Source organism: Ranitomeya variabilis, chromosome 2 (genome assembly GCF_051348905.1).
Source record: "Ranitomeya variabilis isolate aRanVar5 chromosome 2, aRanVar5.hap1, whole genome shotgun sequence".
NCBI lineage: Eukaryota > Metazoa > Chordata > Amphibia > Anura > Dendrobatidae > Ranitomeya > Ranitomeya variabilis.
Window position 1 is genome coordinate 507,769,938 of NC_135233.1, and position 27,563 is coordinate 507,797,500.

Below are 27,563 nucleotides of genomic sequence, written 5' to 3' on the forward strand. Positions count from 1 at the left end.
TTCTTGTGATCCGTCAAGACCACCACGCGATGTTTGGCTCCTTCAAGCCAATGTCGCCACTCCTCAAACGCCCACTTCATAGCCAACAACTCTCGATTGCCCACATCATAATTGCGCTCAGCAGGCGAAAACTTTCTAGAAAAGAAAGCACATGTTTTATCACAGAGCCATCAGAACCTCTTTGAGACAAAACAGCCCCTGCTCCAATCTCAGAAGCATGAACCTCGACCTGAAACGGGAGCGAAACATTTGCCTGACACAACACAGGGGCAGAAGAAAAACGACGCTTCAGCTCCTGAAAAGCCTCAACGGCCGCAGAGGACCAGTTGACCACATCAGCACCTTTCTTGGTCAAATCAGTCAATGGTTTAACAACACTAGAAAAATTAGCGATGAAGCGACGGTAAAAATTAGCAAAGCCCAGAAATTTCTGAAGGCTCTTCACAGAAGTAGGCTGAGTCCAATCATAAATGGCCTGAACTTTAACAGGGTCCATCTCGATAGTAGAAGGGGAAAAAATGAAGCCCAAAAATGAAACCTTCTGGACTCCAAAGAGACATTTAGACCCCTTCACAAACAAGGAATTAGCACGAAGGACCTGGAACACCATTCTGACCTGCTTCACATGGGACTCCCAATCGTCCGAAAAGACCAAAATATCATCCAAATATACAATCATGAATCTATCCAGGTACTTTCGGAAGATGTCATGCATAAAGGACTGAAACACAGATGGAGCATTAGAAAGCCCAAATGGCATCACCAAGTACTCAAAATGGCCCTCGGGCGTATTAAATGCTGTTTTCCATTCGTCGCCCCGTTTAATACGCACAAGATTATACGCCCCTCGAAGATCTATCTTGGTGAACCAGCTAGCCCCCTTAATCCGAGCAAACAAATCAGACAGTAGCGGCAAAGGGTACTGAAATTTGACGGTGATTTTATTGAGAAGGCGGTAATCTATACAAGGTCTCAGAGAACCATCCTTCTTGGCCACAAAAAAGAACCCTGCTCCCAACGGTGACGACGACGGGCGAATATGCCCTTTCTCCAAGGACTCCTTTATATAACTCCGCATTGCGGCGTGTTCTGGCACAGATAAATTGAACAGTCGGCCCTTCGGAAACTTACTACCAGGAATCAAATTAATAGCACAATCACAATCCCTATGAGGAGGTAGGGCACTGGATTTGGGCTCATCAAATACATCCCGGTAATCTGACAAGAACTCAGGGACTTCAGAAGGATGGGAAGACGAAATAGACAACAATGGGACATCCCCATGTACCCCTTGACAACCCCAACTGGATACAGACATTGATGTCCAATCCAATACTGGATTATGGAGCTGTAGCCATGGCAAACCCAAAACGACCACATCATGCAGATCATGCAACACCAAAAAGCGAATATCCTCCTGATGTGCAGGAGCCATGCACATGGTCAATTGAGTCCAGTACTGAGGCTTATTCTTGGCCAAAGGTGTAGCATCAATTCCTCTCAATGGAATAGGATACTGTAAGGGCTCCAAGAAAAAAACACAGCGCCTGGCAAACTCCAAGTCCATCAAATTCAGGGCAGCGCCTGAATCCACAAATGCCATAACAGAATAGGACGACAAAGAGCAAATCAGAGTAACGGACAAAAGAAATTTTGGCTGTACCGTACCAATGGTGGCAGACCTAGCGAACCGTTTAGTGTGCTTAGGACAATCAGAGATAGCATGAGTGGAGTCACCACAGTAAAAACACAGCCCATTCTGACGTCTGTATTCTTGCCGTTCAGCTCTGGTCAAGGTCCTATCACATTGCATCGGCTCAGGCTTCTGCTCAGAAAATACCGCCAAATGGTGCACATTTTTACGCTCACGTAAGCGTCGATCGATCTGAATGGCCAAGGACATAGACTCATTCAGACCAGCAGGCGTGGGGAATCCCACCATAACATCCTTAAGGGCTTCAGACAGACCCTTTCTGAAAATTGCCGCCAGGGCACACTCATTCCACTGAGTAAGCACAGACCACTTTCTAAACTTCTGACAATATACCTCCGCTTCATCCTGACCCTGACACAAAGCCAGCAAAATTTTCTCTGCCTGGTCCACTGAATCTTGTTCATCATAAAGCAATCCAAGCGCCAGAAAAAAACGCATCAACATTACGCAATGCAGGATCTCCTGGCGCAAGGGAAATAGCCCAGTCTTGAGGGTCGCCACGTAGCAAAGAAATAACAATTTTTACTTGCTGAATGGGGTCACCAGAGGAGCGGGGTTTCAAAGCAAAAAACAGTCTACAATTATTTTTGAAATTCAGGAACTTAGATCTATCCCCAGAAAACAAATCAGGAATTGGAATTCTGGGTTCTGAACCACATAATCTTGAATGCTTTGTACCCTTGCAGTGAGTTGATCCACACAAGAGGACAGACCTTGAATGTCCATATCTACACCTGAGTCCTGAACCACCCGGAGATTTAGGGGAAAAGAGAAACAAAACACACTGCAGAGGAAAAAAAAAAATGGTCTCAGAACTTCTCTTATCCCTCTATTGAGATGCATTAACACTTTACTGGCCAGCTGTACTGTTATGATTGAACTGGTGGTTAGGAGCACTAGAAATGACCAGATGAGCAAACTAGTAATACAGGACGAGCTCTGGGAAGTGGGAGCTCTGTTGACCGCAAGCCCTAATCCTATCACAACAACTAGAAATAGCCGTGGAGCGTTCCTGACTCTGCCTAGACGCCTCTTCACAGCCTAAGAGCTAACTACCCCTAAAGATAGAAAATACAGCCTACCTTGCCTCAGAGAAATTCCCCAAAGAAATAGGCAGCCCCCACATATATTGACTGTGAGTTAAGATGGAAGTCACAAACACAGAAATGAAACAGGTTTCAGCATAGGAGGCCAGACTTAACTAAACAGACTGAGGATAGGAAAGGTATCTTTGCGGTCAGCATAAAACACTTACAAAAAACCACGCAGAGTGTGCAAAAGAAACCACCGCACCGATTCACGGCGCGGTGGTGCCACTCTGCATCCCAGAGCTTCCAGCTAACAGAACAAAATCATGATAGAAAGCTGGACAAAAACACTGATAACAAATAAGCTAGCAGAGACTTAGCTTTTGCTGAAGTAGACAGGTCATCTGAAAGATCCAAGAGAACTGAACCAGTACCAGGACATGGACAGCTGGCATCAAGTAAAGATCTGAGTGGAGTTAAAGCCAGCCAAGGCCTAAACAAGATCAGCTGGAGAAGGAACCTCAGACCCAGCAGCTCCACTCTCAGCCACCAGAGGGAGTCCATGAACAGAACTCGCCGAAGTACCATTCATAACCACAGGAGGGAGTTCGAGAACAGAATTCACAACACTCGGGGTGATCCTTGACTCTACCCTCTCTTTCAAGCCACATATCCAAGCCCTTGCCTCCTCTTGCCGATTCCAACTCAAAAACATTTCCCAGATCCGTGCATTCCTTGACCATGAAACCACAAAAACACTAGTACATGCCCTTATCATCTCCCGCCTCGACTACTGCAACCTCCTACTCTCTGGCCTCCCCTCTAGCACCACTCCAATCCATCCTACACTCTGCTGCCCGACTAATCCACCTGTCTCCCCGTTACTCCCCAGCCTCTCCTCTCTGCCAGGCCCTTCACTGGCTTCCTATTGCCCAGAGGCTACAGTTCAAAACACTAACAATGACATACAAAGCCATTCACAACCTGCCTCCTCCATACATCTATGATATGGTCTCCCGTTACCTACCTACACGCAACCTTCGATCATCTCATGATCTCCTTCTCTACTCCTCTCTCATCTCTTCCTCCCACAACCGCATCCAAGACTTCTCCCGTGCTTCCCCCATACTCTGGAACTCTCTACCCCAACACATCAGACTCGCCTACCACGGAAACCTTCAAAAGGAACCTGAAGACCCACCTCTTCCGACAAGCCTACAACCTGCATTGATCCCCAGTCTACTGAACTGCCGCATGACCAGCTCTACCCTCACCTAGTGTATCCTCACCCACCCCCTGTAGACTGTGAGCCCTCGCGGGCAGGGTCCTCTCTCATCCTGTACTTGTCTGTGCCTTGTTTTACTCCTGTTTATTGTACTTGTCTATATTTGCCCCGTTCACATGTAAAGTGCCATGGAATAAATGGCGCTATAATAATAATAATAATTATTATTATTATTATTATTAATATGGGCAGATATGACAAATTTCCCAATACAATCCATATGCAATATTAAATAAATCTCTTCGATCTGATGAGACTGGTATACCGTAATTATTATACAAATACAATCACAACCCAAATACAATGGTGAAATTGCATTTTTTTCCTCCATCATTTCATCCATCTTGGATTTTTTTTTTTCACATTCTCCAGTGCATTGTATGGTAAAATGGATGGTGTCATTCAAAACTACATCTTGTCCCGCCAAAACAAGCCAACATATGGCTACTTTTTGAAGGGAAAAATGCAAAACAATAACACTGGTCAACAGCATTTTTGGTGCCAAAGATATTTCATCGAATTTAGGGTATTTTTGGGGTGCTGATTCTGAATATGTCATCAGTAGTGTTGAGCATTCCGATACCGCAAGTATCGGGTATCGGCCGATACTTGCGGTATCGGAATTCCGATACCGGGATTCCGATACTTGCCGCGTATCGGATACCGGAATCGGAAGTTCACAGATTCAAACTGCGCAAATTCATCCAATGAGAATGATTCCAAGTGTGGGCACATCCTGTTCAGCATGGAGGGCATGAAACTACTGGCATGGCTGTGATTGGCTGCTGAAATGATGTCATGATGCAGTTTAAAAGTCGCTGGCGCCATTTTGCGCTCACTCTGCTGTGAATTCAGTTAGTGACAGGACGCTGTTTGCTGACTGAGGGCCAGTTTAGAGATAGCGATTTGCTTCTTTGTGCTTTCCAAAGTCTAATTTAGCAACCGCTGTGTTCACCTACTATTCACCTTGCTTTTGCCTTGTAGCGCTGTTTTCACAGCGATCTGCAAGGTCTGTGTGTGTGTGTGTGTGTGTGTGTGTGTGTGTGTGAGTGCAGCCCACTCTCTAGTCTGAGTGCAGCCACATAGGCCATCCATAGCTGGTTGTATTCAGTTCAGGGAGGGTGGTTCATTGCCTCATACTGTTCTTTTTTTTTTTTTTTTCCAAGTAGTGTAGTCTGCTGCTAATTTTTTCAAAAAAATCCTATTAGTGTCTTTCCACCCGTCTCCAGGTAATTTGTGGAAAAACACTACATAGGATAACGTAGAGGAGGGTTTTTGGGCCTTGCAGCGCCGTTTACGGCTGTCTGCACGGTCTCCGTGTGACTGCAGCTCGCCCTGTAGTCTGTGAGCAGCCATAGCCTGGTTGTCTCCAGCTCAGGGTTCTTCACTGCGTCATACCGCAAAATCAATTTTCATTTTGTTTTAAGTAGTGCAGGCTGCTGCACATTTTTTCAAAAAATTCCTATTAGTGTCTTTCCACCCGTCTCCAGCTAACTTGTGGAAAAACACTACATAGGATAACGTAGAGGAGGGTTTTTGGGCCTTGCAGCGCCGTTTACGGCTGTCTGCACGGTCTCCGTGTGACTGCAGCTCTATCTGTTGTCAGTTCAGCCCCCCAAAAATAAATAAATAATAAAGTTCACCAAACACACCAGTGACACCACTTTACATTTGTGTAGGCCACATTAGCTCATATTAAAGTCTAGTCCACACTTTAGAAAATTAGTGTTTCTTATACCTGTTAGGAGGAGTTGTTCAGGAATAAGCACACAAAGCCGTTAGTACTTTTCTGCTTATCTTTATCAGTCAACCAAGATGAAGAAGGCAGTGAGTAAGGCACGTGGGCGTGGGCGCGGAGCAGGGAGGGGACGTGGGGATTCTGTGCCTGCTGCGGGCACCGGTGACTCATCAGCACCCACTTTCACCAGGGAACAGTCATTCATGCGCAGCTTTGTCGCAGAGCGCCGTACACCGCTGCTGCGTGAAGAACAAATTGAAGCCGTTGTCGGATGGATGGCAGCTAATGCATCAACTTCAATTAGTGCCACATCCTCTCAGACACAGAGCACTGGAGAGCAGCCATCTGTCTCTTCACCACCTGCCAAATTGCCCAGGCAGACAGAGAGCCCAGGACAGGAGCCGTCTCTACTTCTGTTCTCTGAATCTCTTGGCTTGGAAACAGGGGGCCAGCCAAGCAGCATTGGAGAAATGGAAGAAGAGGCAGGGTGCAGTGATGCCCAACAGCTTTTTCTCTCTTCCTCTGAAGAGGCGGGTGGGCCAGTGGCTCCGTTCACCACATCGCAGGCCGCGTCAGCTGATGATGACACTCAGGTGCCACTTACTGGTGCGTGCTCTGCTGCTGAGACTACCCAGGAGGAGCAGTTGGGGGCAGAGGGTAGTGTAGATGATGAGGTCCTTGACCCATCTTGGCGTGAGGGACAGGAAGGTGGTGGGAGCAGCTCTGAGGAAGAGATTCCCCGTACGGCCCAAAGAGGGAGAGGGAGGGGGAAGACTGCGGATCCTGCAGCCTCCGCTTTGGCAACCGTTAGGAGCATGTCTCTTCCAAAAGCCAAAAAGGGCGCTCCCAAGACTTGCAGTGCCTGGTCCTTTTTTGACACAGTTGCAGATGACATTTGCTATGTCAAATGCAAGGTGTGTCATTACAAAGTGAAAAGAGGGAAAAGTGTCAGCAACCTCAATACCACAAATATGTGGAAACGTGCGCACCAGGCACGCGGCGGAGTTACAGAAATGCACTGAAGAGCTAGGCCAACCAACAGCGGCAGCTACCACCTCTTCAGCTCGTGTTGCCTCTTCCTCCAGCTCACACGCAGCTGGTTCGGCTTCCTCCCAGGATCGCCGTGGAAGAACCTCTGGCCCTGTTGTCCAGAGACCCGCTGTAATTCCACCCGCAGCACCACTTTCCCAGTCATCCACACACTCCCAGCCCAGTCTACAGCCATCGGTAGTACAGGCATGGGAGAAAAGGCGGCCTTTCTCGTCAAACCACCCACGAGCACAGGCTCTGACTGCAGGCATTGCCAAACTTCTGTCACTGGAAATGCTGTCATTCAGGCTGGTGGAGACTGACAGCTTCCGTGACTTGATGTCATTGGCAGTCCCATAGTACAATGTGCCCAGCCGCTTTTACTTCAGCAGGCAAGCCGTCCCTGCCCTGCACAAGCATGTGGAGGGACACATAAAACACGCGCTACTGAACGCCGTCAGTAGCAAGGTCCACCTCACCACCGATGCGTGGACCAGTCAACATGGACAGGGGCGATACCTTTCCCTCACTGCCCATTGGGTTAATGTCGTTGAGCCGGGTACAGATCGTGCGAGTGGCGCAGGACGTGTCCTGCCCACTCCAAGGATTGCAGGAATCCATTCTGTACGCATTGACTCCTCCTCTTACACCAGTTCCTCAGAATCATCGCTGCAGGAGCCGTCACAGTCCACCTCCACATGGACCCGTGATGAACGTTTACCTGTTACGACCGACATGAGCACAGCCGTGGCCAAACGTCAACAGGCCGTCTTGAAATTAATTTATTTGGTGAATCGAAGCCACACAGCGCAGGAGCTCTGGAATGCCATCAAGCAGGAGAGCGATGTGTGGTTTGTGCCAGCGAATCTCCAGCCAGGCATGGTAGTGTGTGATAATGGCCGAAATCTGGTGGCAGCTCTGGGCCTCGGCAACCTCACTCACATCCCATGTCTGGCACATGTGCTCAATTTGGTCGTGCAGAGTTTTTTGAGGGACTATCCGGATCTTGATGCACTGCTGCACAAGGTCCGCCTAGAGTGTGCTCACTTGCGGCGTTCCAGCACGGCAAAAGCGCGCATTGCGGCTCTGCAGCGCCGACACCGCCTGCCGGAACATCGCATCATATGTGACCTACCTACCAGGTGGAATTCCACGTTACATATGTTGGAGCGGTTGTGTGAGCAGCAGCAAGCTGTAATGGAGTACCAGCTGCTTCAGGCGCAAAGAAGTCGCAGTCAGCGCCGTACAGACTTCACAACCACAGAGTGGGCCACTATGAATGACGTCTGCCAGGTTTTGCGTCCCTTTGATTATTCCACGCGGATGGCGAGTGCAGATGATGCACTAGTCAGCATGACTGTCCCCCTTATCTGCCTGCTTGAAAAATCACTGCAAGCGCTAAGGGATGATGTTGTGGAAGAGGTGGAGGATGAGGATTCAGCATTTCCATCATCTTCTGGACAGTCAGCGCCACGTGGTTGCTCACAAACGCGTAGGCAGGGGACAGTTTGTGAGGAGGATGAGGAGGAGTCAATGGAGGAGGAAGACATCCGTCCAGAGGAGGGAGTTACACAATTGTCCAGTACTCAGTGTGTACAGCGAGGGTGGGGTGATGACGAGCGGGCAGAGATCACGCCTCCAGCAGGGGACAGCGTTTCTTGGGCAGTTGGCAGTCTGCAGCACATGGTGGATTACATGCTGCAGTGCCTGAGAAACGACCGCCGCATCGCCCACATTCTCAACATGTCTGATTATTGGGTGTTCACCCTCCTCGATCCTCGCTACCGGGACAACGTAGAAAGCCTCATCACACCGTTGAACCGGGAGCGAAAAATGCGGGAGTACCAAGACACACTGGTGAATTCCATCATCTTCTCCATTCCAACTGAGAGAAGTGCTGCTAGTGCATTCCAAAGCAGCTCAGTGCGTCCAGGCAGTGGTGGAGGCTCTGCACAAAGAGGGAGCAGAAGCAGTGCCTCTGCCCAAGGCAAGACCAGTATGGCCCAACTGTGGCACAGTTTTCTGTGCCCCCCACAAAAGTCTACACCATCACAGACGGCTCCAGTCAGCAGGAGGCAACGGTTCCGTCAGATGGTGACAGACTACATGTCTTGCCCTCTTGCTGTACTCCCAGACGGCTCTTCACCTTTCAAGTTTTGGGTCTCAAAGCTGGATACATGGCCAGAGCTAAGCCAGTATGCATTGGAGGTGCTGTCTTGCCCTGCGGCCAGTGTATTATCGGAACGTGTCTTTAGTGCTGCAGGTGGTGTACTAACTGACCGTCGCATGCGACTATCCTCCGATAACGTTGACCGGCTTACTTTCCTGAAAATGAACAAGGCCTGGATCTCGCAGGAATTTGCCACTCCTTCCTGATTAAATAATTAGGTGACTGTCTATGTTATCTAGGTCTCCTGTTGTGTTCATCTTTCTACCACCTGAAATTAAATTCCTGGGCTCCAACACCGCCAGTTGAGGCTCAGAAGTGCCGTCTGCACAGCCAAAACATACGACCCAGTGTTATTGGGTTTCAGTAACGTCAGCTGATCCCCAGCTGTGTAGCTGGCAATGTGTCCTGCGACCGCCACGCTGACACAACAACTGAAATGTAAGGGAACCTGTCCTCCCCCCCCCCCCCCCCAAGGCGTTTGTTACTGAAAGAGCCACCTTGTGCAGCAGTAATGCTGCACAAGGAAAAGGTAGCTATTTTGGTTTAGCTCCTTGCACACGCAGAACTTAACACTTATAAAATGTGTCCACTGATACCGTAAAACCGTCCCGGAGGTGGGACTTTCCTTCGTAATATGACGCAGCACATCCGTCATTCCTACCCCCTTGGCGCCGTGCCCCGGCTCCTCAACGTTGTTTGATTCCGTCCCGGAGCCTGCGCTGTTATGTTATCCCTTGGCCAGGCACACTTAGCGCTGCCCATCTTCTGACATCATTTGGTGTCAGGCTGGCTGCGCCTGTGCGGCCGCGCTGGCCGAGAGCCCGCCTCGCAGTGTCTTCTGATTTAATCCCACTGGGGGCCTGAGATCCATGGACATGCGCAGTGCATATCTGAACCTCCGCCTCTCACTCATCTCCCTACGCCTTCTTCAGACTGTGCGCCGTCAGCTGATCCCTAATAGCATGCCACGGCCGTGACGCCGCACAGTCTGAAGAAGCCGTAGGGAGGGGAGTGAGAGGCGAGGATATGCACTGCGCATGGCCACGGATCCCAGGCCCGCGGTGGGATTACATTAGACGACACTGCGAGGCGGGCTCTCGGCCAGCGCGGCCGCACAGGCACAGCCAGCCTGACACCAAATGATGTCAGAAGATGGGCAGCGCTAAGTGTGCCTGGCCAAGGGATAACATAACAGCGCATGCTCCTGGACGGAATCAAACAACATTGAGGAGCCGGGGAACGGCGCCAAGGAGGTAGGAATGACAGCTGTGCTGCGTCATATTATGAAGGAAAGTCCCACCTCCGGGACGGTCTCACGGTTTCAGGGGACACATTTTATAAGTGTTTAGTTCTGTGTTTGCAAGGAGCATCATGAAAAGAGCCACCTTTTCCTTTTGCATCTTTTGTGCTGCACAAGCTGGCTCTTTCAGCTACAAACGCCTTGGGGGGGGTTAAAGGTTCCCTTTCGACTTTCTCCAATCAGGCTTCGGCCTACATTGTGTTCCTCTGCTTCTCCTGCTGTCCCTGGGCTCCAACACTGCTAGTTGTTGCCTGGTAGTGCTGTACGCACAGTCAACAGTCGCTCCTGTTATGATTTTCCCAATGGCAGGGAAATCAAAATAACAACGGACTAGCTCTCGGGTGATGGGAACTAAAGTGACCGTGACCTGAACCTGACACGACACTGGAAGTAGCCGGGGAGTGTTTCCTACGATGCCCTAGACACCACGCGCCAGCCGGAGATCTAACTACCCCTATCAGAGGAATATACAGGCCTGCCTTACCTCCAGAGATGAACCCCAAAAGGAGATAGCAGTCCCCCACAGATATTGACGGTGAGTCAAGAGGAAAAGACATACGTAGGATGAACAGCAGATTTAGCACAGTGAGGTCCGCTTACTAGATAGCAGAAGTACAGGAAAGAGTCACTTCACGGTCAACTTCAAAACACTACTCAAAAACACCATCCTGAAATTACTTTAAAACTCCAGTGACAACTCATGCCACTGGAGTGGCAATTTCAGTCCACGAGAGCTTCCAGCTACAGAGAGTAACATTGCAAATAGCTGGACAAAAATAGCATAAACTAGAAACAAAATTCAACTTAGCTGAACAGGATCTTGAGGCAGGAGAATGCAACAGAATGCTACTGATACATTGTTGGCCGGCATGGGACCAGCAGCCAAGCAGCCTTAAATAGGAAACTCCCCTAATGGGTGTCAACAGGTGATCAAGGATAGAAGAAGGCAAATAAGTGGCAATACCATAAAACACCACCGGGGGAGCCCACAAACAGAATTCACAACACGCTCCTCTGTTATTGGGGTTCAGTAACGTCAGCTGTTCCCCTGCTGTGTGTGTGGCAATCCCTCCTATCTCCTCCACCTCCTCCTCCTCCACCTGTCCCTGGGCTCCAACACTGCTAGTTGTTGCCTGGTAGTGCTGTACGCACAGTCCCAACAGTCCCTCCTCTGTTATTGGGGTTCAGTAACGTCAGCTGTTCCCCTGCTGTGTGTGTGGCAATCCCTCCTATCTCCTCCTCCACCTCCTCCTGTCCCTGGGCTCCAACACTGCTAGTTGCTGTCCAGAAGTGCTGTCCGCACAGAGCCAAACACCTCGCCAATGTGTTAGTGGGGTTCAGCACCGCCAGCTGTTCCCCTGCTGTGTATACGGCAACGTGTACTGCGACCGCCACGCAGGCACAACAAGTTAAATTTAAGGGAACCTGTCCCCCCCCCCCCCCCCAGGCGTTTGTTACTGAAGGAGCCACCTTATGCAGCAGTAATCAGTCCCGGAGCCTGCGCTGTTAGGTTAGCCCTTGGCCATGCACACATTTTGCGCTGCCCGTCTTCTGACATCATTTGGTGTCAGGCTGGCTGCGCCTGTGCGGCCGCGCTGGACGAGATCCCGCCTAGTACTGTCTTCTGATTTAATCCCACTGGGGGCCTGAGATCCATGGACATGCGCAGTGCATATCTGAACCTCCACCTCTCACTCATCTCCCTACGGCTTCTTCAGACTGTGCGGTGTCAGCTGGTCCCTAATAGCATGCCACGGCCGTGACACCGCACAGTCTGAAGAAGCCGTAGGGAGGGGAGTGAGAGGTGAGGATATGCACTGCGCATGGCCACGGATCCCAGGCCCGCGGTGGGATTACATTAGACGACACTGCGAGGCGGGATTTCGGCCAGCGCAGCCGCACAGGCGCAGCCAGTCTGACACCAAATGATGTCAGAAGACGGGCAGCGCAAAATGTGTGCATGGCCAAGGGCTAACCTAACAGCGCAGGCTCCGGGACTGATTCAAACAACGCTGAGGAGGCGGCACACGGCGTCAAGGGGGTAAGAATGACGGCTGTGCTGCGTCACATCACAAAGGAAAGTTCCACCAACCGGACGGTATCACGGTAGGAGGGGACACTTTTCATAAGTGTTAGGTTCAGCATGTGCAAGGACCATAATTAAAAGAGCTAAGTTTACCTTTTCCAGCATTAGTGCTGTACACGATGGCTCTTTCAGCTACAAACGCCTGGGGGGGGGGGGGTTAAAGTTTCCCTTTCAACTTGCTCCAGTGCAGGCTTCGGCCTACACTCTGCTCCCTCTCCTCCTCCTGCTGACCCTGGGCTCTAACACCGCCAGTTGGGGCCCAGATGTGCTAGCTGCACAGAGCCAAACACCAGCCAATGTGTCAGTGGGGTTCAGCACCGCCAGCTGTTCCCCTGCTGTGTAGCCGGCAACGTGTCCTGCAACAGCCACGCAGACACAAGAACTGAAATTGAAGGAAACCTGTCCCCCCTCCCCCAGGCGTTTTTACGTTTTACAGCCACCTTGTAAGACAGTAATGCTGCATGTGTGCAAGGTGGCTCAGAAACTTATTCTCCTTGCCCATGTTGAAGTGAACACGTCTAAAAATGAGTCCTCTGCGACCATTAAAACGTCCCTCAGGTGTGATTTTCCTTTGTATTGACACGCAACAAGCTCCTTGGTAGCGCTGCCCGTCTTCTGGCATCATTGTTTGGCTGCCTGCGCCTCTGCGGCCGCCTTGCCCCACACAACGCCCCTCGGTGTCTTATTTATTTGGACTGCGAGGGTGTGATTGATGGGCATGAACGGTGCATTTCTTCGCCTGTCCCTCATCTCCTTCCGCCTTCTTCAGACTGTGCGGCTTCATGGTCGTGGCATGCGATAAGGGATCAGCTGACGCCGCATAGTCTGAAGCGGGTGTAAGAACCCAAGCGAGAGGCGAACATATGTACTGCGCCAGGCCATGAATCCCAGCCCCGCAGTGTTTTAACAATGTTAAGACACTGCGGGGCTGGGATTCATGGTCATCGCAAACCGCAACGGCCGACATAACATGATGTCAGAGGATGGGCAGCGCTAATAGCGCAAGGCCAAGGGATAACACAAAAGCGCAGACTCCTGTGCAACAAATAACGATGCTCAGGAGGCCGCGCAAAGCACCAAGGTGGCATTTTTGCCAGCTGTACTGCGTCTCTTTACGAAGGGAACTCACGCCTCAAAATCAGTTTGACTGTGTAAGGGCCAAAATGTTATACGTGTTCCTTTCAGCGTGTGCAAGGAGCAAAATTAAAAGAGCAACCTTTACCTTGTGCAGCATTACTGCTGCATAAGCTGTGGCTCTTCTAGTTTGTAACCCCTGAGGGGGGGTTAAAGGTTACCTTTAAAATTGGTTCAATTAGGCTTCGGCCTACACTCTGCTCCCCCTGCAGAGCCTGGGCTCTAACACCGCCAGTTGGGGCCCGGTACTGCTAGCTGCACAGAGGAGAAAAAACACCAGCCAATGTGTCAGTGGGGTTCAGCACCGCCAGCTGTTCCCCTGCTGTGCAGCCGGCAACGTGTCCTGCAACTGCCACGCAGACACAACACACCCAAAGCTGCCGCCAGTGCAGGCTTCGGCCTACACTCTGCTCCCTCTCCTCCTGCTGACCCTGGGCTCTAACACCGCCAGTTGGGGCCCGGTACTGCTAGCTGCACAGAGAAAAACACCTCGCCAATGTGTCAGTGGGGTTCAGCACCGCCAGCTATTCCCCTGCTGTGTAGCCGGCAACGTGTCCTGCAAATGCCACGCAGACACAAGAACTGAAATTGAAGGGAACCTGTCCCCCCTCCCCCAGGCGTTTCTATGTTTTCCAGCCACCTTGTACAGCAGTAATGCTGCATGTGTGCAAGGTGGCTCATAAACGTATTCTCCTCGCACATGTGGAACTGAAAACACGTCTAAAATGTGTCCTCTGTGTGACCATTTAACCGTCCCGGAGGTGTGACTTTCCTTTGTAATGACACGCTGCAACCCCCTTGGTAGCGCTGCCCGTCTTCTGGCATCATTGTTTGGCTGCCTGCGCCTCTGCGGCCGCCCTGACCCACACAACGCCCCTCGGTGTCTTATTTATTGGGACTGCGAGGGTGTGATTGATGGGCATGAGCAGTGCATCAGTTCGCTTGTCCCTCATCTCCTTCCGCCTTCTTCGGACTGTGCGGCTTCATGGCCGTGGCATGCGATAAGGGATCAGCTGACGCCGCACAGTCTGAAGCGGGTGTAAGGACCCGAGTGTGAGAGGCGAACATATGTGCTGCGCCAGGCCATGAATCCCAGCCCCGCAGTGTTTTAACAATGTTAAGACACTGCGGGGCTGGGATTCATGGTCATCGCGAACCGCACCGGCCGACATTAAATGATGTCAGAAGATGGGCAGCGCTAACAGCGCTAGGCCAAGGGATAACACGACAGCGCAGACTCCTGTACAGCAAATAACAACGCTCAGGAGGCTGCACCCAGCACCAAGGTGGGATTCTTGACATCTGTGCTGCGTCTCATTACGAAGGGAACTCGCGCCTCCAACACAGTTTGACTGTATAAAGGGCTAAATGTTATACGTGTTTCATTCAGTGTGTGCAAGGAGAAAAATTAAAAGAGCAACCTTTGACTTGTGCAGCACTACTGCTGCATAAGCTGTGGCTCTTCTAGTTTGTAACCCCTGAGGGGGGGTTAAAGGTTACCTTTGAAATTGGTTCAATTAGGCTTCGGCCTACACTCTGCTCCCCCTGCAGAGCCCGGGCTCCAACACCGCCAGTTGGGGCCCGGTACTGCTAGCTGCACAGAGAAAAACACCAGCCAATGTGTCAGTGGGGTTCAGCACCGCCAGCTGTTCCCCTGCTGTGCAGCCGGCAACGTGTCCTGCAACAGCCACGCAGACACAACACACCCAAAGCTGCCGCCAGTGCAGGCTTCGGCCTACACTCTGCTCCCTCTCCTCCTGCTGACCCTGGGCTCTAACACCGCCAGTTGGGGCCCGGTACTGCTAGCTGCACAGAGAAAAACACCTCGCCAATGTGTCAGTGGGGTTCAGCACCGCCAGCTGTTCCCCTGCTGTGTAGCCGGCAACGTGTCCTGCAACAGCCACGCAGACACAAGAACTGAAATTGAAGGGAACCTGTTGTGATCCGCTTTTTGGCTCCCCTGGTGGTGGCTGGTGGTACTGGAGACTTGTGTGTGCTTTTCTGCCTCAGCTCACCTGCTTCCATCAGTTTTGGGAGTTCCCTATTTAGCCTTGCTCTCCAGTCACTTCCTTGCCGGTCATCATTGTAACCTGAGTCATTCAGTTGCATGTTCCTGCTACTAGTCTGCTGATCAGCTAAGTGGACTCTTGTCCTTATTGTTTTGTTTTTCTTGTCCAGTTTACAGTTTTGTCATTTCCTGTTACTGGAAGCTCTTGTGGACTGAAATTGCCACTCCTGTGTCATGAGTTGACACAGGAGTCTTAAAGTAATTTCAGGATGGGTTTTTTGAAAGGGTTTTTCAGCTGACCGTGAAGTCCTCTTTTGTATCCTTCCTCTATCTAGTAAGTGGACCTCGCTTTGCTAAATCTACCTTCATACTGTGTATGTCTTTTCCTCTGAACTCACCGTTAATATACGTGGGGGCTACTATCATCTTTGGGGAATTTCTCTAGAGGTAAGCCAGGTCTGTTCCTTCCTCTTCCAGGCGTAGTTAGTTCTCCGGCTGGCGCATGGCTTCTAGGCAGCCGTAGGAATGCTTCCTGGCTACTGTTAGTTGTGTGGTAGATTTAGGTCACGGTCAGCTTGAGTTTCCATCACCCGAGAGCTAGTCTGTTATTTTTGTGTTTCTGATGTTCCCATGCCATTGGGGAATCATGACAGGAACCTGTCCCCCCTCCCCCAGGCGTTTCTATGTTTTCCAGCCACCTTGTACAGCAGTAATGCTGCATGTGTGCAAGGTGGCTCATAAACGTATTCTCCTCGCACATGTGGAACTGAAAACACGTCTAAAATGTGTCCTCTGTGTGACCATTTAACCGTCCCGGAGGTGTGACTTTCCTTTGTAATGACACGCTGCAACCCCCTTGGTAGCGCTGCCCGTCTTCTGGCATCATTGTTTGGCTGCCTGCGCCTCTGCGGCCGCCCTGGCCCACACAACGCCCCTCGGTGTCTTATTTATTGGGACTGCGAGGGTGTGATTGATGGGCATGAGCAGTGCATCAGTTCGCCTGTCCCTCATCTCCTTCCGCCTTCTTCGGACTGTGCGGCTTCATGGCCGTGGCATGCGATAAGGGATCAGCTGACGCCGCACAGTCTGAAGCGGGTGTAAGGACCCGAGTGTGAGAGGCGAACATATGTGCTGCGCCAGGCCATGAATCCCAGCCCCGCAGTGTTTTAACAATGTTAAGACACTGCGGGGCTGGGATTCATGGTCATCGCGAACCGCACCGGCCGACATTAAATGATGTCAGAAGATGGGCAGCGCTAACAGCGCTAGGCCAAGGGATAACACGACAGCGCAGACTCCTGTACAGCAAATAACGCTCAGGAGGCTGCACCCAGCACCAAGGTGGGATTCTTGACATCTGTGCTGCGTCTCATTACGAAGGGAACTCTCGCCTCCAACACAGTTTGACTGTATAAAGGGCTAAATGTTATACGTGTTTCATTCAGCGTGTGCAAGGAGAAAAATTAAAAGAGCAACCTTTGACTTGTGCAGCACTACTGCTGCATAAGCTGTGGCTCTTCTAGTTTGGAACACCTGAGGGGGGGTTTAAGGTTACCTTTGAAATTGGTTCAATTAGGCTTCGGCCTACACTCTGCTCCCCCTGCAGAGCCCGGGCTCCAACACCGCCAGTTGGGGCCCGGTACTGCTAGCTGCACAGAGAAAAACACCAGCCAATGTGTCAGTGGGGTTCAGCACCGCCAGCTGTTCCCCTGCTGTGCAGCCGGCAACGTGTCCTGCAACTGCCACGCAGACACAACAGACCCAAAGCTGACGCCAGTGCAGGCTTCAGCCTACACTCTGCTCCCTCTCCTCCTCCTGCTGACCCTGGGCTTTAACACCGCCAGTTGGGGCTCTAGGAAGACAAGCTTGAATAGGTCCCCATCCTGGTTCCAGCACCGTCAGCTTGTTCCGGGCAGAGCCTTTGGCTTAGGTGCCTCCCTCTGGGTATCCGAGTTCCACCAACGTCAGGTGGTCCTTGGTAGTGCTTTCAGGCACGGGTACCTCCTGCTTAGTAACCGGGTTCCAGTAACGTCAGCTGGTCCTCGGTCGTTCCATTGGCTCTTGGACCTTCGGCTACCCATCCGGGTTCCAGTACCGTCAGCTGGTTCTCGGCAGTGTCTTTTGCTCTTGTACCTTCTGCTCCCCATCCTGGTTCCAGTACCGTCAGCTGGTTCCGGGCAGAGCCTTTGGCTTAGGTGCCTCCCTCTAGGTATCCGAGTTCCACCAACGTCAGGTGGTCCTTGGTAGTGCTTTCAGGCACGGGTACCTCCTGCTTAGTAACCGGGTTCCAGTAACGTCAGCTGGTCCTCGGTAGTTCCATTGGCTCTTGGACCTTCGGCTACCCATCCGGGTTCCAGCACCGTCAGCTGGTTCTTGGCAGTGTCTTTTGCTCTTGTACCTTCTGCTCCCCATCCTAGTTCCAGTACCGTCAGCTGGTTCCGGGCAGAGCCTTTGGCTTAGGTGCCTCCCTCTGGGTATCCGAGTTCCACCAACGTCAGGTGGTCCTTGGTAGTGCTTTCAGGCACAGGTACCTCCTGCTTAGTAACCGGGTTCCAGTAACGTCAGCTGGTCCTCGGTAGTTCCATTGGCTCTTGGACCTTCGGGTAGCCATCCGAGTTCCAGTTCCATCAGCTGTTTCTCGGCATTTTCTCAGCCTTCTTGTACCTTCTGCTACATTTCCAAGTTCAAGAGACTAAACACGATGACCCGGAAGACCACCCCTAAGATGACGACGACACCAGAGACGACAACCACCGTGATGACGACGACCCTGGAGACGATGACCCTGAAGACCACCCCGATGACGACGACCCCGGAGACGACGACCCTGGAGACGACGACGACCTGGAAGACTGAGAAGCAGAAGGACAAGAGGCTGCAGAACAAAGAGCAGAAGAACATTAAGCATAACACTAAATATCAGAGCAAAAGATATTATCTAAATTATAAGCAGAAGAAGACTAAGCAGTGTATGGGGGCGAGTCCGTTCCTCCTCGTGGTGCCCCTGGATAAAGCCTGATGCTGCAGGCCAAACTGAACGCGGACAAATGTAACTGTTTTGTGACAGGCAGAACGGAAGGTGTAATCTTCAAACTTTTATAGATAACAACTACGGGAATGCCTGTCACAAATAAGAATATGATGAAGAAGTAGAATATGAAGAAGATAATAGTAAAATAAAAAGAATATGAACAATGTAACAAAAAAAATAATAGGTAGAAGATGAAGAAGAAGATGAATAAGGTGAAGAAGTTGATGTCAAAGAAGCTGATGATGAGGATAATGAAGAAGAAAGTGTGGGAGAAGTAAAAAAGAAGGTGAAGGGCGTGGAAGTAGTGAAACATCAATATCTGACAAAATAAAAAAAAAATTAACATAGTCAAAATCTTTCTAACGCCGAACGTCATAAAAAACAAAACAAAATCCTGCTATTCTATTAGATTGGGCTAAACCTCTGTGCCTTTAATGTCTCCGCCACGTCCCCCAATACATCCTACATTATTCTTAGTTGTTTTCCTTCATGTAGAATGAACCTACAAGTTTATAAAGGGTTTATTTTAATTCCGATATTTTCGTCCCATTGACTTGCATTGGGATCGGGTATCGGTATCGGATTAGATCCGATACTTTGACGGTATCGGCCGATACTTTCCGATACCGATACTTTCCGATATCGGAAGGTATCGCTCAACACTAGTCATCAGTTTTGCCAGATTGGCTCAAGTTTTTGAGATTTTTGGTATCTTATTTATAGCACTTGTTGGTAAATGCGACGCATCATCTCATTAATTTCTTTGGATTAGTACTTGAACTGAGCAGTTCTCAATATACTTTTGTGTTAATTAGTGTTCTAAAAGTATGTTCATAGCTTGATTTTTGCACTAACTTTATGTTGTTGTCTGTTTTCCAGTGAAAAGCATGAACTCATCAAGAAGAAGTTGTCTTAACGATCCAGACTCATTCTGTTACATTTGTGGTGAATACACACTGCCAAAACATAGAAGAAACATAACAGACTTTGTAAAAAAAGTGTATTTTGCCTATTTTGGGGTTATGCTTGGGGACCAAGACAAGTTTTGGGCACCACACATAGTGTGCAAAGCATGTATCGAATTATTACGAAAATGGAGCAAAGGACAAAGAAAAAGCTTCAAATTTGGTGTTCCAATGGTGTGGAGAGAGCCAAAAAATCATCATGATGACTGTTATTTATGGTAAACACAGGTACAGGCACATCTTCACAATGAGGGACAGGCCTTCTTGCAGATTCCATGTTACTCCCATTTTCGTTTCTTATGCTTATTGAATCCTTGCACTTGCACTGCACAGAAATAACAGTCATCATGATGATTTTTTGGCTCTCTCCACACCATTGGAACACCAAATTTGAAGCTTTTTCTTTGTCCTTTGCTCCATTTTCGTAATAATTCGATACATGCTTTGCACACTATGTGTGGTGCCCAAAACTTGTCTTGGTCCCCAAGCATAACCCCAAAATAGGCAAAATACACTTTTTTTACGAAGTCTGTTATGTTTCTTCTATGTTTTGGCAGTGTGTATTCACCACAAATGTAACAGAATGAGTCTGGATCGTTAAGACAACTTCTTCTTGATGAGTTCATGCTTTTCACTGGAAAACAGACAACAACATAAAGTTAGTGCAAAAATCAAGTTATGAACAAACTTTTAGAACACTAATTAACACAAAACTATATTGAGAACTGCTCAGTTCAAGTACTAATCCAAAGAAATTAATGAGATGATGCGTCGCATTTACCAACAAGTGCTATAAATAAGATACCAAAAATGTCAAAAACTTGAGCCAATCTGGCAAAACTGATAGCATATTCAGAATCAGCACCCCAAAAATACCCTAAATTCATTAAAATATTTTGGACACCAGAAAAAAAAAATTTTTTTGTTGACCTGTGTAATTGGCTGCGGAGGCAAGAGGTTAACTCCATCTCTGCCCACTTAGGCCTGATTGACAGCTTCTCAGTGTTCCTCCTCCCTGCTGCTGAGATCTCGCACAGCTCAGTACAAGCTGCAGCAGTCAGACTGGGTGTGTGGAGGCTGAATACATTGGGACTCGCGAACGCTCAACCCTTTCTGAATTCATCTTAAAACTACAATTATACAATTATGAAAGATTTCCAAAGCAAGTACAGCAGCCTTGTCAGGTCTAAAAGATCGATTTATTAAGGTGTGCAGTTTGTATTGTGAATGACGTGACAGATCTCATTGAGCTCAGTTATATTTGTGTGGCGTTTGTTTTATTTGTGTATAAAGTACATGGCACGGCTGCATGTTGTCATCGATTTATAGTTAGTATCAATGAAGAGTTCAAGATCAGAGGACATCCCAATATGCTATAGCCAACCATACCGGAGGGGGAATAAGGCTCAGTTCACAGTGCTGCGTCTGGGCCCACTGTCTGGGCATATGCTCAGGGAATAAGTGAGGTCGGGATAGATGCAGAGGCATCCGGGAACTATACGGATCCACTGTAAAGAAAGGTATATGGCATAGTCCGCTGTATAAGAAAGTGGGCTCTGCTGCACGGTCCTATACAGCGACACGTTACGGGGTAGCGGACTGGCCAGACCCAGGCTGAAAGCACACACTTCTGCCTCCTTCCCGCGAATGGTCGCCTACGACAATGACAGGACTAGAAAATATGGCTTGGGCCATGTTCACATAGCATTTTTGCCACACGTCAGCTCTGTTGAGACTTCCTTCTGAACCCCTGAAAAAATGGGGCCATCGACTTAAGTGAGGCAGATGGAGCCACTTTGTGCTGTCTGGTCTCCATTTCAGTGGTGTCTGCCTTCCTGAGGTGGGTACAAAAATGCAGTTGATGACGCTTTTGTGCACGTCTCAAGATGGCGGACAGTGCTAAATCACAGCACAGACACAGCACAAAACAACTCTGCCTCAAATCAATGGCCCCATCCAGGGATGCGCCTGAACCCCGTTTTTCAGGGCTTGAGCTGGAAGCTCCAACAGAGACACGAACGTGTCAAAAAGACAGTATGAACAGAGCCGTAGGCTGGAACTCCATCTAGTCAAAGTAAGGTGGCAGGCAATGTGTTTAACTCTTCCCTATGGAGGCAAAAAAAAAAGTTACAAGCGACCTTCACTAGTATTTCAGCAGTGCTCCTGTGACATACTTGCAGTAATTCTGTTTCAGCAATTTTACTGTGATAAAGGTGAAATTAAACATTAGACATTAGAGCATTAAATGCTGCTGCCTTATTGCAGAGCTTGTTTGTACAGCTAGTAGCCAAAATGGTACGTAAAAAGGCAATGGACTCATTTTCAGAGTCTGAATTATTCCTGAGGAGAACGTTCCCCGTGCCCCTCAGAGTGGTGATAGACAGGCACCACAAACAGGCGCAGGGACCTGAAAAGAACACTCCCCACGCCCCTCAGGGTGGTGATAGACAGGCAAAGCAAACATGTACAAAGACCTGAGAAGAACACTCCAAGCCCATCAGAGTGGTGCTAGACAGGCACAACAAACAGGTGTAGGGACCCAAGAAGAACGCTCCCCACGATCCCCAGAGTGGTGCTAGCCAGGCACCACACACAGGTGCAGGGACTTGAGAAGAACGCTCCCCATGTCCCCAGAGTGGCACTAGACAGGCACCACACACAGGTGCAGGGACTTGAGAAGAACGCTCCCCACACCCCTCAAAGTGGTGCTAGACCGGCACCACAAACAGGCGCAGTGACCTGAGGACAGGGCGCTTTACTTTTGAATGTCAGAGGTTTTTTTTCAGTGCAGCCAGTAGCCAAACGCCACAGAAGTACGGACCTGAGGCAGCAATGCATCGCTCCTACATAGCACAGCATAATAAACTGACATTATGGACTGTAAGGGTAATAGATGAAAGAGTGGCCACAGAAGACGGAGGCAATTCAGAATTGTAGTAGATACGAAGATACATTGCTTCTGGATCCAAGAAAACCCCTGTGATATTCTTCAGTTGTAGAGATAAAAGCGGATAAAGCATAAAACCCTTAAACTGAGAAACCAATACAAACTATCCTCCTGGTGCCACATGTACTGATGTACTCTGCAAGAAGTCATTATGCCCCCCGAGAGGAGGACGTCTTCATAAGCGCCTTATGTTACTGGAGGAATACTGGACATTACATTTACACAGCAAATACCCTAGAGGTATGAATTACCAAAGTGACCTTTTATATTTACTGAAGTTTTGTGGCATGTATTGTTACCTCTGTAAATCGATCCATATGTCTGTTCTCCTTACACTCCTGTTATGCATCTTTCGTTAGTCACAGGTTTCTGCCATTGGTCCTGGCTAGTTTAAAGACAGACTATTGTTATTCTTGCTAGACTATGATTAAGGGCGTCCAGAATGCCAGAAACGCGTCAGTTTTTTAACCCTAATTGTCTTTTTTTATGACTTGCTAAACAAAATCCTTGTTTTATTGAACTGCTGGAAGTGCCGCTATCCCTATTTTTTTTCATTCGGTGGTCAGCAGCTGGAGACACGGCACCCACCGGTTTGGCCTCCCTTGGACTCTGATCTTACAAGTATGGTAAGCTCCAAACACCCCCTTTCACTCTACTTTACCTTCCATAGATCTCAGACACAGCAGGAGGGGGTTAATTAGAAAACTATGCGCCCACAGTACAAACAATGAGTTACACCTCTACCAAATATTTCTGTCATTCGTGGTAAGTTCATGTTACTTCATAAAGACCAGACTGGCCGCCAACGGCTGCATCTACAGCTCTACCTGCTCTTGTTTCCTTCGGACCCACTCTCTGTGCTGCTCTTCAGCAAAACGTTTTTTCTGCTCTTTCTTCTGTTCCTGTATTCTTCTTTCTTCCTCCTGTTTTAATTCCTGAATGAAAAATCATCGTTTTTAAGATTCAAGGTTCAAAAAGCTAAATAATAATAATAATAGTTACAAAGAAAAGCCAAAAGCTGAGCAGGACATGTTCACACTGTGGCCATTTCACAGACAAAACCCAAGGGAAAAAAAATGTGCATAGACCTGAAGTAAATGAGGTAAATAGTAATAGTACATGGAAATAAAGGGTACTTAGTTAACACTATTTTGATCAAAAAGCATAAATGCCGTCCCACCACGTCATGGTGTACCCAACGGGACGGTCCTAACCTGTCTAGCATTAAAACCTTAGCATGTGTCATACAACATGTCAATGTGAATAAGGGTCAAGCAGGATAGAGCCCTAAATAAGACACCCGTCGATGCAAAGCTATGCAGATGGAATAGTTACCTCAGAAATTGGCGCCATGCCCCGTGTTATTGGGGGCTCTATTCTGCTCGGCCCTTATTCACATTGACGTCGTATGACACAAGGTAAGGTTTTAGTGTTAGACACGTTAGGACCTGTTAGGTACACCTTGTCGCGGTGGGATGGCTTTTATGCTTTTTTTTTTTTGTAATCAAAATAGCGTTATCTATGCTCATTTTTTCTTTAGTTACATGACACAGTAGCTAATGTATAATGTGCAGAATAACAGTTCTGCCGACAGCCCTCTTCCATCAGGGCATCATTTACATGCTCTAATAAAGCAAAGGTAATGGGTGCAAAACCCTCCGAAAATTCCTCGCTCCTGGGGATAAGAAGAATTGGAGGTTGACATGCCTCTACCCCAGCCAACATATGTTGGGAGGCCCCCATACACTTTGGAATAATGATGGTCAAACCTGCCAGCCATCTAATGTATATGGTCTCTTTAATATGGTAGTCTAGGCTTGGGACAGAAGTCTGCAGTTACTCTATGTGACTGCTGAATCAGGGCTGCATGGTGTGCACACTGTAACAACCACTTAATACCGGATTGTGTGCACAGAAGCTGTCACAACCACCCGATATAGCATGTACACAATTCCCATATGTGACAATACTTGCCGACTAGACGCGTTCGGTTTATCTACATAAGTGAATTGTGAGAGGCCAGATGAGATTCGTCGGCAAGTGACCTCAAGTCTGTAAATTCCATAAATGCAGTCACTGGACCGCCTGCTCGCACCGATAACACTGGGGGTTGTGTGCACAGCACACAGTCACGATTCAGCAGTCACAGAGAGGGACTACAGGCCTTTTTGCCCAGCCTGGACAAGTCCTTTAAAATCTGGAGAAATATTGGCCCACCCACTGTCTTCCAGATGCAGATCTTTCTTATTATGCTTGAGAACGCTTTTTCCAGGACTAATGGATGTGTCATCCTAGGTGGTCGCTCTGCCATTTCCTGGACAGCCCTTTTTGCTCTATGGTCCTAAAAATGGGGTAATTTAGATCATCCACTCCTAAAGTGACAAAGACACAACCGTAATGCGATCCCCAGCAGTGTCACTCCGGCACAGATCAGCAGGCCAAAGCGGGCGCTTATGGTTATCAAGTCACGTGTAAAGAGACACAAACCTGGGAAAGTTTGTTTTGCAGGTCAATTCTCCCTTGCCGTTCCTTGCCAAGCAGCCATGTTTCCCAGGGAGACAGCTTCATATCAGCGAGAGATTGCTCTATTGCGGTGGTCCCGCTTTGGCTCCGATTACTAAGAGGAAATGTTCAATTAATTTTATTCCGTAATGTGCAATATCAATACTAGATGTAACCATAAGAGCATGGAGGTGGCCAGCAGCGCCCTCCGCACAGGACAATCCCTGGATGAGCAGCCTCGTTAGGATCCAGGTGACTACGGAGGAGGATTACGTTAATGATAGTCTAACGAGTTGCATTTAATGATCAGGATCCCTCCTGGCATTCCTCCAGCACAGATGTACGACAACGCCTCTCAGTCTCGGTCATAATACACGTGTGCGAGTCTAAACAGGGCGTAGTAAGGATGGTGGAACGTAATAAAGGACTGCCTGTCATAAAACGCTAGAAGTGTTACGCTATGCCCAGCCGACGCTATCAGGAAGCCACGGTGCAGAGATTCCTATTGGGTGATGGAGAGACCCCACAATACTGGCCTTCACCCTCCTCAGATGTCACAGTAGTCAGAAAAGAAGATCCACTAGACCTGCTGCAAACGGCTACATGCATTGGCTACCTGACGTAGGCCCAGGAAACAGTCAGCAGGCCGCTAACAGAAAAGATGGTCAAGTCGGGTTCCTTGAAAGGGTCCTTAAAAACGGATTCTTTAACCCATTAAAACAGCATCACATATATATTAATCAAGTAGTGGAGTAAGGAGCAGGCTCATGAGCTGAGGACGCCCCAAAGGACAGGTGTTGGCTATGTTCTGTAGCTGGCAACTCTCTCTAACAGCAGCAATAGAGTGCACCCATTGGAGTCCCCACAATGCGATAGTTAGGTGCCGATGGATTGCCATCACAGACAGGGGCCCCCGATTTGTCCTTATAGTGCTACTAAACTATTATACTAAAGTATTGCAGTGTATATAACAAGAGACCATACAATTGCAGATCCGTGTCCTTTATGGGGACTAAAGGAAAAACAGAGATATAAGAAAAATAATCAGAGATTTAAACAAAAGAAAAAAGTGTCACTGGCTGAAAATTTTATATAGCAGTAAATTGCTAAATTTCTTGTTTTCACAAGCACTGAAAATACCCCTTTATGTAGATGGACATAATCATTAACGCTAACGGTGAATGGCAGAAAAGCAGAATCGGAATGCCAACATGTACCTTTCCTGGTTACTGCACCTCCCATAAAAATGGAATTAAAAAAGTGGCCAAAACACAATTTGTACCTCACGGTACCATTGAAAGTTAAAGCTCAGCACGCAAAAAACGAAAGAAAGTTAGAGCTCATGTTAGAAGAGAAGGTAAAAACGAAAACACAAAAACAAGTCGGCCTTACGGGGTTAAACCACCTATATGTGGACCTCATTAGTGCCACCTAACCACAATGACCCGCTGAGAGGAGGGCACAATATTTCCTCGCTGATTGCCACCATTGGCACCATTACCGTAGCCTGGTAATGCCCAGATGCCACTTACACAACACAAAGCCCTCTGCTGCCGCCAGAGACATTACCAGGGATTCGTTGCGTCGGTTTCTGGAGCCAGTATCTCCTCATGGAATGATTGATCTTCAATGTCACTTTCAAAGCTGAGGTGATAGATCGGCGACAGCAAAGAACAGGTGGAGCCCCCGCTGCTGCTGGCCTCACCACTCCTGGAGCGCCCCAGTACAGACTCTCTTGTGCTGGGATTTCGAGGGGTGGAATGGGAGCGTCTCACCTCAGCAGATCGCAGGTCACTGGGAGAGGAAGACATGCCTGTATGACAAGGAAAACAAAGGAAGACATCAATACCACTGAAAGCAAGCAGCAGAGAGGCCATGATGTACTCAGCGCCTTAATATACAGGGAGATATATAGAAACTGGGACAACGGAAAAGTGGGGCAGAGCAACACAACCAGAGCACGGATATCAGCTTCCAAAGCACCTCTAAGAAGTGATGGAACCTGATTCTTTGGGGGCGTTGTCAGCACCTGACATCCGGGATAGGGTTCAGGACGCTGTCTGCATCATTTTAGGGGGATGGGTGGGTCTATACTTAGTAAAGAGGCTGTTTAGGGCCAATATTACTCTTTGGCAGGACGAAGGGAACATGGAGGATATAGAGTAATAAAAATGCATTAGGGTGTTCCACTGACGGGTCAGTCAGAAACAGGAGGCAATATACAGAGTAGTGCAGGGAGAAGCATGGACCGGACCTGGGGGATGAGAAACACAGCCCCAACCAGCGGTGTGGGGATGAGGGGGGTGGGAAAAAGAAGCACGGCCCAGGAGGGGAGGGATAACTCAGCCCAAACCAGCGGCGGAGGGATGGGGAGTTGGGAAAAAGAAGCACGGCCCAGGAGGGGAGGGATAACTCAGCCCAAACCAGCGGCGGGGGGATGGGGAGTTGGGAAAAAGAAGCACAGCCCAGGAGGGGAGGGATAACTCAGCCCAAACCAGCGGCGGGGGGATGAAGGGTTGGGAAAAAGAAGCACGGCCCAGGAGGGGAGGGATAAACTCAGCCCAAACCAGCGGCGGGGGGATGGGGGGGTTGGGAAAAAGAAGCACGGCCCAGGAGGGGAGGGATA

The 27,563-nt window shown here is 49.0% G+C and overlaps 1 protein-coding gene across 3 annotated transcripts in view; it reads right to left on the reverse strand.

The window, feature by feature from the left end:
- The window catches only part of CCDC34 (coiled-coil domain containing 34), a 56,353-nt gene that overhangs the window by 23,363 nt on the left and 5,427 nt on the right, over positions 1-27,563 (reverse strand). For 2 of the 3 annotated variants that reach the window (XM_077288039.1, XM_077288038.1), the window contains exons 2-4: positions 26,507-26,750; positions 24,923-25,052; positions 23,263-23,370 (exon numbers count right to left, since the gene is read on the reverse strand). In XM_077288039.1, the coding sequence (XP_077144154.1) occupies positions 23,263-23,370; positions 24,923-25,052; positions 26,507-26,748 (480 nt within the window). In that variant the 5' untranslated portion in view covers positions 26,749-26,750. Of the gene's footprint in view, positions 1-23,262; positions 23,371-24,922; positions 25,053-26,469; positions 26,751-27,563 lie in introns of those variants that run through there. The other variant, XM_077288040.1, reaches the window with a different exon arrangement.